This window comes from Tympanuchus pallidicinctus, unplaced genomic scaffold, assembly GCF_026119805.1.
Source record: "Tympanuchus pallidicinctus isolate F22 unplaced genomic scaffold, pur_lepc_1.0 scaffold15, whole genome shotgun sequence".
NCBI lineage: Eukaryota > Metazoa > Chordata > Aves > Galliformes > Phasianidae > Tympanuchus > Tympanuchus pallidicinctus.
In genome coordinates this window covers 31721203-31738275 of record NW_026294669.1, presented here as the reverse complement: position 1 = coordinate 31738275, position 17073 = coordinate 31721203, and the positions used below count along the sequence as shown (strand labels likewise).

The 17073-nt window shown below is 44.3% G+C and overlaps 1 protein-coding gene across 1 annotated transcript; it reads right to left on the bottom strand.

Annotated features, from left to right (window-relative positions):
* Positions 1–652: 652 nt before the first annotated feature.
* Positions 653–15668, bottom strand: FRZB (frizzled related protein). Its single transcript, XM_052676197.1, has 6 exons — positions 15215–15668; positions 9413–9460; positions 5098–5163; positions 3490–3694; positions 3179–3242; positions 653–1196 (listed from the first exon to the last, which is right to left on the bottom strand). Exons 1-6 carry the CDS (start codon positions 15666–15668, stop codon positions 1086–1088), a joined length of 948 nt encoding a protein of 315 aa, XP_052532157.1. The 3' UTR covers positions 653–1085.
* Between the last annotated feature and the right edge of the window lie 1405 nt (positions 15669–17073).

The window sequence follows — 17073 nt, the reverse complement described above, 5'->3', positions numbered from 1 at the left end:
AATACTCAGTCGAAAACCCAACAGCCATCATAAGCAGAGCGGTTTCCCCTCTGTATATTACATGGAAAGAACTGTTATTTTATTTACATCACTTTAATTTCTTTCAAGCAAGAGAGAAAAGAAAAACAGAAGAACAGAGTGTTTAATTTCAAACATGTTATTACTATCTGCAAAGAATTGTATAAAAGCACAAAAAGGAAGGGATTTGGGGTTTTATATTTTGAACAGCAATATAAAAATATGATGCTGGCTCAAATGTCAGCTAAGGTCCATATTGACAACTACAATTTTTTTTTTATTGGACGTATTTTACTGAGTATTGAACACTTGCTTATATAGGCACTGATTGAAGAATAACACCACAAAATCAGAGTGATAAAGTGCAGACCTGTACTGAGAAGCAGGCCTGGTAAGGCAGTCTACTCCTACAACTCAGCAGAAAGAAAGAAAAAAAAAAAAAAAGAAGAAACTGCCATTATAAGAGAAGAAATGTATGATAAATAAAGTCCTGCCGTGGCAGAGCTACGTAAGGTTTCCTACAAGGTCCAGAGAATTTAAAAAATTGTCTTTTCATAAATTTTCCAGAAGCGCCACGTGACTCTAAGCTGTGTGTGTATATGGCAGTTGTGTTTTCAAACAACAATGTAGGCCCAGTAAGGAGGTTTGCAAGCAGTGACCAAGGCTGTGCTGAGAAGGACTGAGCCAAGGCAGCTGGTGTGGGTCACTAATGATGGGCAGCACTAGATCTCCTGCTTGCACAGATACACCCACTAAGAAGATTTGGGAGTCAAAGTGGCAACTTCAGCATATCCTGACCTTCCCGCACCTCACAAAGGCAGTTCTCTACACTTCTTAGTAACGTGAAAGAACATATTATTTCCAGAGCTTGCACACATCCAAAAACAAACAAACAAAAAAAAAAAGGTAGAAAAACAAGAGGGAGAATAAAAACTAATATAAGCTAAAACATTATTTTGTAGTAAACAATAGAATATAACGTGCAATAGTGCAATTTCTCCTTTGCTGCTCCAACAGTGAAGTCTTGACAGATAGTCCACTGAATTTTGGCGTAGGGCATTTCTCATCTAGCTGCGAGCTTGCCGGGCATTGCTGGGCTTCCCGGTCTTCGGTGCCGAATCGCTTTGTCCCGGCTCTCCTTTCGCCTTGCCCAGGTGGCGGAGCTTTTGATCCCAGCGCTGCGTATGGAAAAGCAGAGGAATTGCAAAAAGATGACAGAAGAAGTTGGAGTTTATAAATAATAAATGCTATTATGATGATAAACACGGTAACTGGGTGGCTTTACAGACAACAACAACAGTCACTGCTGTGCTGCCACCACAATACCCTGTGTTGGGCCCCACTGGAGGAGTGTGAGGTTATTAAGAATTATTACTTCCAACAGAGAGGAGCATCCATTTCTTGGCCTGGTTTAATACGTTCTGTGAATGAAGGGGCTGATGGCAAGGCACAGTACAGAGTCTTCAGAAGTATCTAAAAAGCTTATGTAAATGAAGCCACCTGTGCAGTCGTTAGGGGAAGCTGGGGAAAATAATCAAGTGCTTTTTTTAAAAAATGTTTTAAATGCCTCTTTTCCAGGCAATAGGAACTGCAGTACAAAAAGGCATAATAAATGTAACTGGAAAAAATGATGACGCGTTACAAAAACTGGGACTGGGATGATAAGTGCCATCTTCAGGCTTCTCCAACTGGGAACAGCATCCTAAGCAGCTTGTGCCTCACCATAACATAACACAGTCTGAAGTTATCAAGTCATGAATGCCACAATCCCTAATTAGCAATTTCTCGTTCTTTATACTTTATACTTGAATTTATTCAACTGGTTTCCTGATGCAAGCACTACTACCGTACCAGAAGTCATTGATATAGTGGCACAAAGACCTTCAAAAATCTTTATCCACACATGCTATGCATCAGTAGCTATAAGAGCTGAGAGTACAGCAAGAATGAACAAGTATCACATGATTAGGAAAAAAAAATTGAGTTTAGGTATTGCTTTTCAAAAAAAAAATTATCTATGAGCCTCTTCAGTGCTGAGGCTCTAGACCTACCACAAAAATGCTCTGCATACTGAAGCCAGTACTGGACAGAAAAACAACTGAATTGGACTGAAACCAGTGCTTAATAGAAGGCGATCCCAGCTGTGCAATAACCTAGAAAATATGTGAGCTCCCAAGAAAGAAACCATATATCACCCTGCCACCCCCGAACTGGGACCGAGCAGAGATCAGCCTGCAGCAGCAACCTGGTGTTTATTCCATGGCACTGGACTTCAGAAAGTTCTGCCAAATCAAACAACAGCTTGGGATAAGATCCCCATATCTTTTCACTCATGTAATCGCTGTGGATGTACCATATTTACACTGAGAATCCTGTATTTCTAATGAGAACAATATTTTCCTGCCAGTCACCATTAAAATGGTTGGAGAAAGCATTCAGCAGAAGAGACTGGTTTGCACAAGTACAACCACTGTGTTGAGACAACAGATGAGAAATTGTTTTGAAATAAGAGAAATCTGTGTAAAATGTAGAAATAGCCAATAGTCTGCTGTGCATCAAAGCATAAAAAGGCAATCCTTCCAGAACATGGAAGACATTAGAATACACTAAAATTAGAAAACATTGGAGAAAACACTCGTGTATTGTTTCCATTTGAGCTCATTGCTTCCAGTTGGCTACTACATGTAAAATACAAAACTTCTTTACCATGGACCTTCCATATCTAAGCAAGAGAGACAAATCTGGCATAGTCATTAACCCATGCCATTTGTCAACTATATTTAAAATTTGCTAACTATGTTTAAAGAATGTTAAAATCTGAAAAGTGTAATTCTGACTTAGTCAGGAAAACACTTGTAAAGCCCTCTTTTTTCATTAGTGTTACAATTCCAGAGAAGTACATACGAGTTGCAGAAGGGACATTTCACCACAAAGGCAGAACACTTCTGTGGTCTGCTTTGTCGAGATGAAGATTTTGCCTGCTATCCACTTGGCGCCACTTGGCACGTATTTCTGAGCAACGTAATAAGCCATGTTAATTTTTGATACTTATTATCAATTAGTTCGAGTTAGCGTGTGTCTTTTTCCTTCATTCTGTAAAACTTCAGTAGCTGTTCCATGGCATCTGCAATATTTGACTTTTGTTGAGCTATTTTCCTACCTTTACTTTTTTACCAAGTCGATCCTTCCATTTCTCGGCTATGGAGCCTTCCACCAAGAGTAACCTATAGAAGGAGATAAATTGTTACTCAAACAGCATTCGTGCATGACCTACAGAACCCAATACATGCAAGAATCACACCTCTGTGCCTGCAGAGCTTTGTGGCTCTCAGCACTCTCTCTGAGTAGAGAATATTATTACAGTGCCATGCAGAGCGTCACAAAGTTTGCCTTAGCTGGTGACCACGCAATCTCTATGGACAGGAGAACAAACAACAAATAACACCTCAAAGATAATGCTGCAAGACTTACCTGGAGCGCTCCTCATCTTCGTAGCCCATAATGATGTACTCTTCATTGGCACTGAGCGGTGGGCAGAGGCAGCCGGAGTTTGTGTAAAGGTTTACAGTGTCCTTTGGGATGTTCACCAGGGAAGATTTGAGAATCTCCTTTACTTCCACTACTGCAGTGACATCATGACATTTAGTCTTCACCTCCTTCACTTTTGCCCGAATGACTAGGAAGAAGTAGCAAAAAGTACAGCTAAGGGCAGCAGATAATACAGGTCGCCCCGGGGCCATTCTTGATGACCTCTAGGATTAGTCTTTTGTACGGTCTGTTATCAGAAGCTCAGCTGGACTCTGTAACTCCCCTGCCCCCAGCTCTTCACTACTTCATCCTCCAGCAAGAGGCTGCAGACAGCTCAGTATATTTCAAAACACAATGAGTCACCAGCAGGAATTACATACCAGATGCAAGGGTGTTTCGTTACATTTGGGCTTGATTTTTAGTATCTCCTTCTCTTTGCTCTTCCCACCTCATGTATTCAATTCATTCTTTGTATGTTCTCCTGCCTCATGTGCTGCTCTCTATTTGACTGCTTGCACTACAGATGTCTAAACTGAATTTGTCACGCTTATCTTTTCATGAGACATGAATATGCATCAAAGCTTATTGTATCACTGTCTCTATTGGATGACAGGCCCTTACCTTTTTCATCCTCTCTCCACTGACCCAGCACCAATCTGCTCTGTTCCTTATGAACACCAAATACTCCTGATCTTGACCTGGTGACCTGTTTAATTGTTTCTTTCCTTGCTCTTTCTTTTTGCCATAAGTTGCATAGGAGGGAAAGTTGCCTTTCAAAGGCAACAGATATTTGGCTCTCTCACAGTGACCACTGAACTAAATGCAAAGCAAATCCAGTGGTCACACTCTAGAGAATACCACATCTTTCACAGCTTGCAAACGACATCCTTTCCATTACACATAATAAACTCCTCAGCTTCCTAATTTCTTATAGCCTATGAAAAGTTATAGTGGACCTGATACGCTAGAAGACCAGGGCCATTTGGGCAGTAGAGGACGTAGAGCACTTTTAAAGGTTGTACTGACAAACTAACAGTCAAAAAGTCATTCATTGCTGGCTGCAAAGCACAAGAAGGCAAAAGCCTAGTATGCCTGTTAGATGCCACGGTGAGATTTTAGGCATGAAAATCAGCAAAAACATCCCCTTCTACGAAATCAGAATGTATCAAAGCTGTAAATCCAAAAGGAATTTCAAGCATAGGAGCCCACGGTGTCATTTTTAACAAATGACTTTTCACACTAAAGAAGTGCACGAATCCCAAATGCCCATGCTGACACTGGAATAACTAGCACTCAACGTCAACAAAGACACTCTTGTACTAACATATTAGGCTAATCCCCTCTATCCTTCTATAAACACTCTCCGTTTTGAATTTGGAAAAGTTTCAGGCCACATCTTCTGTAATAAGTCCTACTGGATTAACCATCAGTAATTGAAACCATAGGCTATTTTTGTGACATTTTTCCCAGTCCTATTTAACTCTCTGACTGTAGCCTTATAAACAGTGATCTCCTAAAGTGATTGGGAGCTGGCCATGCAGCTGTCCTTACCATAGTTATAATTGTTGCGTAGATAGGTCTTCTGGGTAGCTTTTATGGGTTTGCATTTGCAGCGTTCTACAAAACAGAAATTTTTATTTAGAAAGAAAACAGCCTGCATTCAGTGATAACCTCCCCAAAACCCCAAAATCACACCTAACAAGAATTTCCCGCCGCTGAATTTATTCAGTGCTCATTCAGGATTTGCAAAAAACCCACCTAACACTGGGACTGGATTTCACTGTTATGGTAAAAGCCACGTAGCAGGAAGGGATAAAGGCAAGAAGCCAGGCTCTTTTGCCACAGACACATTACTTTCTCAGCTAATTCTCAGCTAGATATTATTTTCCCAGCTAATTTTACTTGAAACAACTTAAGGAGGGGTAGCGCTCAAGTGTTGACTACTCCCTTAAGAAATTATAGAGGACTAAAAATTCCTCCAGTAACAAATGACTGCATAGGTGTAACTAAAACAAGGAGTTACTCATGAGTCCACATTACAGACTGTGGGACTGAAAACTGGGAGAGCCAGAGGGAATGAAGTTATTGACCAGCATACAGCAGAGCCAGCTGCTGAGAACCTCTGGTCTGTGGCAACAACCACTTCATTGAGTACAAAACTCAGCAGATGCTTGCAGCCTGCACTTTCTAAGGAGGAAAGCTCAGCAGTTTCTTGGCAATGTTGCCTAGATCCCACCATGGTTCCACCAGCGCGCTTGCTCTCTAACTTGGAAAAAATAATGCAGAGAGGCTGCCATGATCAGCCCTCTGATCTATCCACACCATGTGTCCTCAGCCCAGAGTACAACTGAAGCCCTGTGCTTTGGACACACCTAACAACAAAGTTAGGCTGCTGTCACTTGGGTTTGTGATCCAGAACCCTAGGTATAATTAAAAATGGGAAATTATTAGCTCTTCCGGTAGGACGACCTTCAAAACACAATATGAACGAGTGCTGAAGAGCAGCACATCCAGCAGTGTTCCAGACAGCCAGGAACAGTACTGCATGTAACAGCATTTTCATTAGAGCCTCGGAAGTGCTAATGCTGAAGCCCCAGACCCATATTTTCATTAACTTTAACAGTATTTCACTGCCAATTATTCTAATGCAAATATCCATTTTATTTTATTTTATTTTATTTTATTTTATTTTATTTTATTTTATTTTATTTTATTTGTTACTAGTAGAGCTTGGTGGGCTCTGTCACAATCATTGAACTGGTAAATTGCCCCCAAGCCCACTGCCTCACCCCTCTCCAACCACAGGTCCCAGTATCATGTGCATGTGGTTATCTACTCTAATGTACCACTGGAAGTAAAATGTAATTCAGAGGAGAGTAGGTGAGCTGCAAGTACAACTCAGGTGTCCTCATTCATACTCAGTGTCCTAAATATCCAGTCTTGCCCGCTGGCTGCATTTCACTCAGCATTTAAGTGAAAGAAGACTTAACACAGCCTATTTCTGTGCACCACTGTTCTAAAATAATGATGCATGCAGCCAGTTATTTCATTAAATCCACTGTGAAGAGTTTGGGAAACAACTTCTATTTTCTTTTTAAGGTTTCTGCATTAAATAAAAAGATGGTTATAGACTTCTCAAATTTATCATTTATCCTGGACTGCAAGGATTTTTGTAGTTGAAAATTAAAAAAAAAATACAGGAAAGAGGAGAACATCTCCAAAGAAGAGGATATTGTTTCCTTGGATTTCAAACATGTCCTCAGGAACCTATATATAGTATCCTACAGACTTAGGCTTTTGTATGGAACTGTGTTAAAATAATAAAGGCTGAGAAGGGAAGTGATTTTTGGCTTCCCTTCTGCCTGTGGGAGCTCATGCATACTTTAGACCAAATTATGGCCCATTTTATAAGCTGCCTCGCAACACGCCATAAAAGACGTGCTGCTCTGACCCGCACTCATGCAGGCATCTTGGCATTCATATTCAACAAGTTTTACATTTTAACATTCTCCTGCTCTACAGTTCCTTTCTCTGTGACATAAGTAGGAAAAAAAACCCACAAAAACAGTCTAAATGAAGGGACAAAAATATATAGTCTTATATTTCCCTATTGGAAAAAAAAAAGGGGAGTATCTTTTATTACTTGCTCTAGAACTAATGGACAGACCTGCACACATCCCTGATGAAGGTACTTTCTAGTTGTTCTTGTGTTCTTCAAATTTATGTATCACAGAAATTTACATAACGATGCATTATTTCTAATTACTACTTAGGAATACAGAAAGTGGCACAAGTGGCATTGCCAGCGTCAGTTCTAAAGCCAGATGCAGAGTGATGAGCAACTCATCTCTCTCATCACCTGTTATGGAGGCTTTCAAAGGGAACATTGTGCAAGTATTAGAAAACATGATTTTATCTGATGCATGTTTCTGAGCGTTCCCCAGCAAAGGGGAACATCCACAAAAGGTGGCTGCAAGAAAAAATGCATTGTAAAAATTCACTGACTGTTAATTCTAAGGGGAAATCTCATCTGACCTGACTGATCCACCTCTAATGCTGCCAGAAGAGCTCAGAGACCACAACTCCATTATGGCCTAAGCACCAAGACAGACAGCAGATGCTCACAGCAACCAGGACTGAGATCTCTGCTGACTTTGCCATTAAAAATTCTTTTTTAAAGCATATCAACATAATACCAACATATGCTCAACATCTATTCCATGGGAAACTTCTCCCTGTAAATTACCAAAATTAAGAACTACAGGGAAGGTTTTCTGCTATAATCACTGCCTAGAAACATGTCATCTTAAATACTTGTGCATGCACAGTCTAAGCAAATGCTCAGGCCTGGCAGATGCTTCCATTTTAAGTTGCGGATAAAGAAGCCTGGAAAATTTTCTAAGTGGCCTGAATAGCATGTCATGGAGCATACAAATATCTAGCTTACTTCCAAGAGACAGAAAAGTCAGCTGAAATGGGTGTGGTGCACTGAACCACAAACTGTGTTCCAACAGTAAAAAAGCTAGTGATAAAGATATTACCCTTCTTCTTCACCAGTACCTTTTCTATTCATCCTCACTCTCTTTTGGATGCAATTTTTCAATTCCACATCCCTAAGGGCAAGCAGTTCTGAAGATACATCTAACATTTTTCATATAATGTAACTGAAGATCAATGCTGAAGTTAGCAAAACTTGGTATCTAATTCTGCATTGCTCAATCGTATTTAGGTGGTTACATTAGCAAACTGGACATCAGCATGTACTGTAGCTAGAGAAGAAAACTTATAGTTGGCTTGCTCAAGCAACAAATTCACCTTTCTATAATGCCAGCTACCAAACTGGGCTTTGCTTTTCTTCGCACTGCCTGTGAATTGTGGTGACACTCATGAGGTTGATTTCACTCCATTCAGTGAAAACAAAACCAATCAGTAAAGTAAAAACAGTGGGAGGCTCGCTGGAATAAAAACAGTCTCACAAGGTCTCAGCTTCGTTTCCTCAGGTTAGCCTGAGTTTTACCATTATCTGCAGAGAAGCTGGAATTTAATTTGAAAATCTGAGAGTCGTAGTAAAGCACAATCCTCAGTGTTCTTACTCCCAACAACTGAGAGAGTTGGTGTACTCACCAACGTGCTACAAAGTGAAATAATTTTCCTTTCCTTCTGAATGTGAAACAGTCTGCCTGAATCCAGCCCCCTTTGGCTAAAACACACAACATCGAGAACATTACATGTGTGACTGCTTTTCACTTTGCTCCTGCAGCACGTGACTGTGAACACCTGCAACTTCACTTCTGCTCTCCTTGCAACTTACGACAATGGTATTTATAAGTTTATAGAAACTCATTTTGGTGCATTCAATCCCAACTGTGTTGCTTGGCAGTTCGCAGACCTGGGATTTTCTTTCTCATCACTTCAGTAAGCATTTCTCAGTCAAATCAAAGCTCATAGCAGTATGCTAGCAAAAATCTGCCAACAACTACAGTATTATTCTCCTCCCTGCATTTTCAGTTCTGCATGGAAAAACAACTGGATGCACTGGAGAGAAAATGGCATTTTTGGTAGTAGGGAGGCAGTAGGGAGGGAACCCCACATAATGATCATTCTCAGTGTTCAAGACAAAACTTGTAGTGAAATCAGCACAGGCCCCCCGACTTGAATTGCACAAGTGATTTGATCAGAAGTACACAGTCTTTGCAGCCCCAAATCCCACCTTTCCACAACAGCTGTAAGCACAAATCAAAAGCACAAACTACAGGATCTCAAGACAGGGCAGAATATCTAAGCATCAATCAGTGCTGCTCTTTATTAAGTATCAAAGGGATGTGCTCATACAGCTTGTTATTTAGTTTTAGAAAAATGTACTCACCAATGCCGGTGCCTCTACAGTTGCCATTATTGGAATCCATTGGGAAATCTGGCACGGATTCATTAAAAAAATGTTAGCACTTTCAGCATTGCATTATTTCAACACATACACATATGACATTTTATCTTTCTCTGATATTTAATGTAGTAAAACTCAACAAATAAGCAGATTGTAAAGATGCAGAAGCCTCCCTGTTTCTGCCAGAGTTGCGATCGATTCTTACCTGAGCTTCGCCCTCACAGAGCACATGATGTCACATGCTGAACCACATTAAACAGCCCGCTCCCAGTGGTGCAAAGACTGGCAGGTTTAGGACAAGGATGGGAATCTGTGGCATGAATTTGCCAAATTTAAAAATTACATATAGAGTTTGCATTTAATAAGATGATGAAGGAGAAATTACTTTTGGTTTGCTTTTTTCAGTTACTGAGGAAATCAAACCGACCACAATCATATCATGCCAAACCAACGTTTCAGATCCACCCCTATTCCTCAGCATGTTGAAGAACATGCTGATTATTTTGAAGGATGGATAAAGAATAGAAGGGGGAAAAAAAAAACACCATTGTGACAAACTTCCAAAGAACTGCTTTCAGACACGTTGGTCTGTGGAATGTGCCTCACATTTCAAATTTTAAATCTAATTTTTATTAAATCACATAATTTAATGGGTTTATAAATATATTTGATAACAACAGATGTCTATGTTAATGCATGTAGTCTTGCACAGCGTAAGGAGGAAAAAAGACACATGAGAAACAAGACTAGGAAGAGAGATAAGCACACTTAATTAGAAGGAAAAATAAGATGGGAAAATAAATAGGCTCTAAATAAAATCCTCTTCTTTAAGTGGGCCTGGCTAAAGGTTTCTTCACCTTTTCCAGATGTCAAAGCTGGTATCATACATAGTCTTTCTTGTACCCTTATGGGATCTTGGATACAGCAATGTTGGTATTACAGTACAGCCTAGGATGACACTTGGCGTAGCTGAAGAACTTAGATGTGTGGACTGCATTTTAAGAGCAGGGGCTATCAGTGAATCACAGATTCTGTAAATAGAGAGCCCCAGACATCCCCAACTGCACTTACCAGTACAAGACTCATTTGTACTGGCTGAAGAACCATCCTCAAACGAACACCGATGCAGCAAGGGTGATAAACACTCAACATGCATAATATATACCTGCCACTGCAAACAAACACCAAAGCCAACTGTTTCCCACCAGATGTTCTCTTCCACTTCCAGGTACACAACTCAATTGTTTTGAGGGTTTTTTTCTTTACAAAACCTATTTCATTTGCCAGGCCACTCATCCAACCTCCAAGCCAGTTGTTACCAGTTGTTGGGTATGTGACATAACAGCTGCTGTGCAACAGGAGAGCGATTCAGCTGTGTGCAGAGAAGCTATTCATGTCCATTAGTGCAATTTCTCTGAGTTCAGGCTGAGGTGTGCAATATATTGTGCTCTGCATTTGTGTTCAGTGCATAGTGCTTGTTGATGAATGATGGAGGAGTAAACAGGTAACACCGTGCCACTTCATAGAATCATAGAATCATGATTAATCTTACTTTTGAGGTCTTGGGACAGGCAAGTTTTGACTTTAAAGTGATGTTCATCTTTCTCAGGGCCCTTGCATATGTTAAGAGATGAGCAGTTTCTAGAGAGAGAGAAGTGTAGGCTTATAGAAGCAACTGTTGACTTCACCACTGTGCAGCTTGTCTGGGAAAAGGCTTCCAACACTTCTTCTGTGGCCAACAACCACACAAGGCTCATACCACTCGGTCCCTTCCCATCTACCAGGGAAGGGACAAGAAAGGTGGTCTTGGCCAGCCCTACCATCAGCCACCAGCTTAGATAGGCACAAGCAACCATGATATGGCAGCCCCTGACCCCAACTGTCTCAGAAGACAGGACCTCTCCATCAGGCTTATCCACACGCTGCTTAGACCTCCAGGCAGATGGAAAAAAAAAAAAAGGCAGCTACTTTAAAAAATAAGCAGCTGACTTGCTATTGTTCTAGTCCTCTTCTGAGAAGACCTCTTTGCCAAGTTTTGTCTATGCAAAACAATCTTTTGAAAGAAATAACTGTCAGTGATGATTAGCAGGATTGCCAAAGAGGAAATATTACCCAGAGCTTCGATTCAAAGGCTTCCTATTAAATTTTGGTTAAGAGTGAGGGGGAAAACTCCAAGCTAATTTTTCCAATGAGCTGTTTGAACTAATCTTTTTTCAGAGGGGTGCTATTTAAAAAAAAAAACCAAAAAAAGAAAAAGCTAACAAAGATAGTAAAAGCCACTTGCATAGTAAGTGCCCAAAACAATTCCTGGACCACAGATTTGATGAGAGCTTTGGGAAACAGCAGCAATTGAGTAAAACTTAATCTTGTGCATACATCTTATGTATCTTATCTGATCACATAATGAAAATAAAATTAAAAAAGAAAGCCATCCTGGGGAATTCAGGTCTCCAAAGGCAAATAAACTGAAGTAAAAATGGACTCAAAGTGACCAGTGGTGTTATCATCAATATGGTCTTTTTCAAAGCTCACAACATGCAATTTTTTTGTTCTTTAAGAAATGAGACTGCCTGCAGTTTTGAGCAAACAACTAAAACAAATCTCAACTTTTAAGATGGGCATAATTGCTCATCCTCTGCACTGCCCTGACCATTCCCCCGACCTCCTTTGTGTGTTTGGACTGCCATAAGCAAACACAAGCAAAGCAAGAGCCGGAGCAAATTTGATCTTGAGTTTGGAAACCACTGATTCAGAAAGCTAACAACATGTGAAAAAAGGAGCAGGGGGACCTGCTATTTCGCTTTTAGATGCACAGTACCAAAATCAAGTACTGGGGTACAAAAACTTCATCTCAGCACAGCAGATGTGGAGGACTTGGACTACATATAGAAACTGCAGCTTCATTTCAGATCTAAGAACACGTCTCCAATCAATTAAATCGTATTTCATGTCCTTTAATGTTTAAGGGATTATATTTCTAAAAAGAGGCAGAATTCTAATCCACTGTTTTATGGTAATCAGTCAAAATGGTTCCGACATTTGTTGTATATCTTTGTGACATCTCCCTTTTCTCCAGCATCTCACTAATAGCCTGATATGCCTTCAAACCATTTTTATGTCAACTTATAATATGGAGTGCTCCTACTCTGTGCCAAAGGGATAAAGCATGTGCAGTGACGAGCAGGTGGTTTGGTGCAGCAGAGAGGTCACTTTGTGTAATACTGAAATCCATCAGCACTTAGAACTGGTCACAGAGCAACTTGTGACAGGAGCAGGAAGAGTTGCAGCAGCTCCTAGGGAGTCAGATGCATGAGCTTCACGTACGCGCAACCACGTACTCTGATGCATCTGGATTATCTACAGAGGATACAAATTAAATCAGAGAGTAAATATTGCTGCTTGGAAGTGACCAAACATCTAAGAAAATAAGGTATGGTGAGATGTGACTGTCTCTACCAAGGCACCACTCAAAAGTTCCCAAAGGAAACATCCAGGAACATGAAGTCACTCCTACACCTGCTGCTGGGTAAGCAACAAGATACAGAGTTTTTCCTGTTTTTTCAACCATGCCCACACTTCACTGTGATCTTAACATCTGCAGAGCCAGAAATTCAGCTAACGGATCTGTCCTCTGGTTCCCTCTTCAAAACTGGAAAAGAATGCATCACCAGAGACATAACCAGAGTGAGCACACAGGCCTACATGTATGTGCATCTCAGCATCAGCAATTAACGTAGCCATTTTGGTGACTCATTGAGTGCAAAATTAAAGACGTGATACATTTCCCATGGAATGCTGGCTTGAAGGTGGCCCTCAGATCTGCAGCCCTGCTCAAGCTCAGGGGTTCACTGCCTCTTAACTCCAGCTGCACAGCTCTGCTCTAACTGAGCCCCGAACAAAGCACTCGCACTATCCTCAGCAGCCTTCTCCATCATGGACATAACAATGCTTACTTCACATCTTCAACATGAGCCCCTAAACAGGCCCTTCAACTGGTGTTGCAGATAGAAAGAAGTCTCAGGAGGCACTCACACAGGATGTGTAGCCCTCAGCTCAATAACAGAGAACTTTTCTCTAGGATTTGCCACAGCTTCTGCCAACCACAGCTTCTCCTCAGCAACAGCCCGGGTCCAGCAGGCAAGGGGAGGACAACTGACAGGGAATCTTACCATCGTTACTGCGACGTCAAAAGAAAAATATCAAGTGAACTTCAATTCATCTTCAACTTAGCATCATTCTCCTGAGAGCCAAGATGTGACAGTGAGAGGGAATTCTAGCAAGGTGTGCCCTGAAGGTCAGAGGAGCACCTTGCCCATCCAAGTCTCAGTCTGGTATTGGACAAGGAGTGGAAATGGAGCTTCCTCACCTCCACCTCTGTTCCAACCACAAAAGCCCTCTGAGTCTGCTGCCCTTCAGGCTGCCACCTTACCAAAAGGATCAGGCAGACACACCAATCCTCGCCAGCAATGACACGGAGACCTTGGGAGGACAGAAAACCATTAAGAAGTCTTACTCTGCAGGTAGCACGCCCCTTCGGAAAAATGAAAAATCAAGACTGGACTTCTGAAAGATAAAAGCACCTCCTTCTACAATTAAAGCCCATAACAAATGGGTTTATAGTTCCACCTACTCTATTAGCTGTTGTTTGCAAACAGCGTGAGGTCTGCGAGTGCTCAGGAGATAAAGCAAGAGCAGCATTTTGTACTCAAGCCATTGAGCAGCTTGCTCTCTGTGTCTCCCGCTTGGCTGCGATGCTCCATTTGGAGAATTGAATTTGCAAGTGTTCACCTTACCTCTTCCTCAAACAGAAATCTTTCCTTCTGCTCTCTAAAGGAGCATTTTCATTCCCTCAAGAAGGATTCTTTCAGTCTGGTACATAATGCATCGGTTCAACATTTTCAGCCCAGAAATGAGAATGTCATCAGGTTCTCATTCACTGAAAGAGAGTGTTCATGGATCCGGCACTGGAATCCCTCAAAGAGGTCATTGTACTGCTGAGGTCCTCAGAAATAGGTAACTCGGGGGCAATTTTAGCCAAACTTCCTCCCTCCAGATTTGAATGCGATTGCTTTCAAATCGCTGCAGGCTTGCCAAGCCTCCCTGGGTCTGGGTCCATTTTTAAGGCAGTTCTGAGAGCACCTCGACACCCCCGAGAAAGGCGCTCGGGGTTGAAGAGCCCGGCAGGTCGGCAGCCCTTACAAGGCAGCAGCAAGGCATCCCCAGCACACTGCGTGGGGGGAAGGACAGGTGAGAGCAGGGCGGCCAGAGAATAACTACAGCAGTCGGAGGCACCGGAGCACGGCAGCAAGAGCTACGTCGCAGCTCGAGAATCGGACAGGGCTCAGTGCAGCGGACTTGGTTCAGCTACAGGCGGAACGCGGGGCAGCTGCGGGGCCGCCTCCGGCTCAGAACATCACCGTTTTCGTACGGGTCCAATCTCGCTCGACACAGCCACCCACCGCCCCGCTCTAACTTCCAGTTCCGCCGCTACCGCAAGTTAACATTTCCGCGGGGCGCCTCTCACCGGCACCGCCGAGCGCCGCAGCCCCCGGCCGGGCGGGGAGCCGAGCACAAGGCACGGAGCGGCGCGCAGCCACCACGGAGCGCTCCCGCAGCCGCCCGGCGAAGCCGCTGCCTTTGCCCCGCGGGAGGCGTCACCTCGGGGCTCCCCCGAGCGGCAGAGCCACCGCGGCACGGGACGGGACCGCGGAGAGGAGAGAAAAGGAGAAGCCGCCGGGAGCCGGGCTTTGTGCGGGCGGCCCCGGCCCGACGGCGCGCACTCACCGGCGCCCTCGGCGGTGACGATGGCCTCGGGGGAGATGCAGACGCCGCGGTCGTAGAGCGGCAGCTCGTCGCAGGCCAGGCTCTCGGGCCACGCGTGGCGGTAGCGGATGAGGACGGGCTCGCAGCCGGCGCGGGCGCGCTCGCAGACGGACTTGCAGGGCTTGATGGGCTCGTGCTGGAAGTCGATGGTGCAGATGGGCGCGTACATGGCGCACAGGAAGAAGAGCAGGTCCGGGCTGCAGTTGGTGCCCAGCAGCCCCTCGAACTGCTCCATGGCCAGCACGGCGTTGGCCTGCGTGCTGTGGTGCAGGTGGTTCGGCATCTTGGTCATGTTCCAGGGCAGCGGCTTGCATAGCGGGATGCGCACCGGCTCGCAGGCCGCCGCCCGCCCCGCCGGCGCCCGCCCCAGCAGCAGCAGCGCGGCCAGGGCCAGCGCCGGCAGCCCCCGCCACATGCCGCCGACGGCCCCGAGCTCAGGGGCCGAGCGCCGCGCCCGCCGCTCCGCTCCGCGCCTCGGCCCGACCCCGGCACCGCCCCCGGGCGGGCGGGCGGGCAGGGAGGGGTCGCGGCCGGGGCCGGGCCGGGCGGAACAAAGGGGCCGGGCGGGGAGCGGGGAAGGCGGCGGGGCCGCGCTGCTCGTGCCCGAGGGCGGCCCCTCGCAGAGCGCGGTCCGAGAGGAAGCGCCGTGCGTCCCGCAGCCGGCGGGGAGCGCACCTGGCGGCCGGGAGCCCCGGCTTCTTTCGGACGGCGTGCGATTCTCAGCGTTTGGCTTCGCGTCACCTGTTAGCGTGCGTGCAAAACAGAGTTTAGAAGCAAAGCATGTTTCCTGTGCTTTGTCTCCGAAGAGTTTTCCTTCACAGTACTTGTCCTTGGAGGAGTCCTCAAAGAACACTTTTAAGGTTTTACTTCAGAAAATCAAAACGTAGAATTCCTATCGCCGTTACCGACGCTTGCATTCAAAGCTCCAAACAAATGCCTGCCTGCACGAGGAAAGCCGTGGTCCCAGTAGCACTTGTCAAGGACGGACAAGGAAGGAACAACACCAACAACGGCAGCACCACAAATGCAGGAACAGACTGACGCTCAGCATATATAACAGGAGCTCACAATAACAGCCAGTTCACTCCTAGACACAGCCCTCTCTTCACATCAACTACAACATCTGCCAGAGAGCTGGTGGATGCTGAGCACTTTGACATCAAAAAAGGCAGGAAAGCGGCTTTGCTTTGGGTGCTGCTGCTCTGCCCTTCCTCTTCTCCTGTTAAAAAGGAACATAGCTTGCACCAAGCACTATGCCACACCTCTCTGGTGACAACAACGTGCTCCCTCATCATGGGTAGCAGAGATACATCCTGAAAATGGGTCCGTCTAACAGGAGCAGCCCTGTTACTACCACACGAGCTCAGTGTGGTTGACAATCAACACTAACCTAGTGATGAAAACATGCCCGGGGGTTCCTGGTGAGCTTTGACCCGTGCAGACCCGTAATGTTAAGGAATAATAATAATACAGCAGTAATATCACACTAAGTCACTTCCTAGAACAAAACAGTCTGCAGGTGAGGATTTGCTCCTGGAGAAGTTCATATGCCGAAGAAGGACAAAATTTGTTATTGCTACGGCATCCCGCCAGAACCCTGGTAATCCAGCATAGCACAAAGCACATCTCAAGGCCAAGCTGCCCTCAGTACACTTGTATAAACCCTCTAAAAGAAGCGAAAACAATAAATCAGTGGAATTGCCAAAGCAGGAAGATGGATTTCAGCTGGCAGAGGTTTGATAACGGAGTTGCTAGCACAGCTAACTCCATTTGGGTATGTCCATGTAATGGCACAGGGAGTGCTGCAGAGGACACGGAAA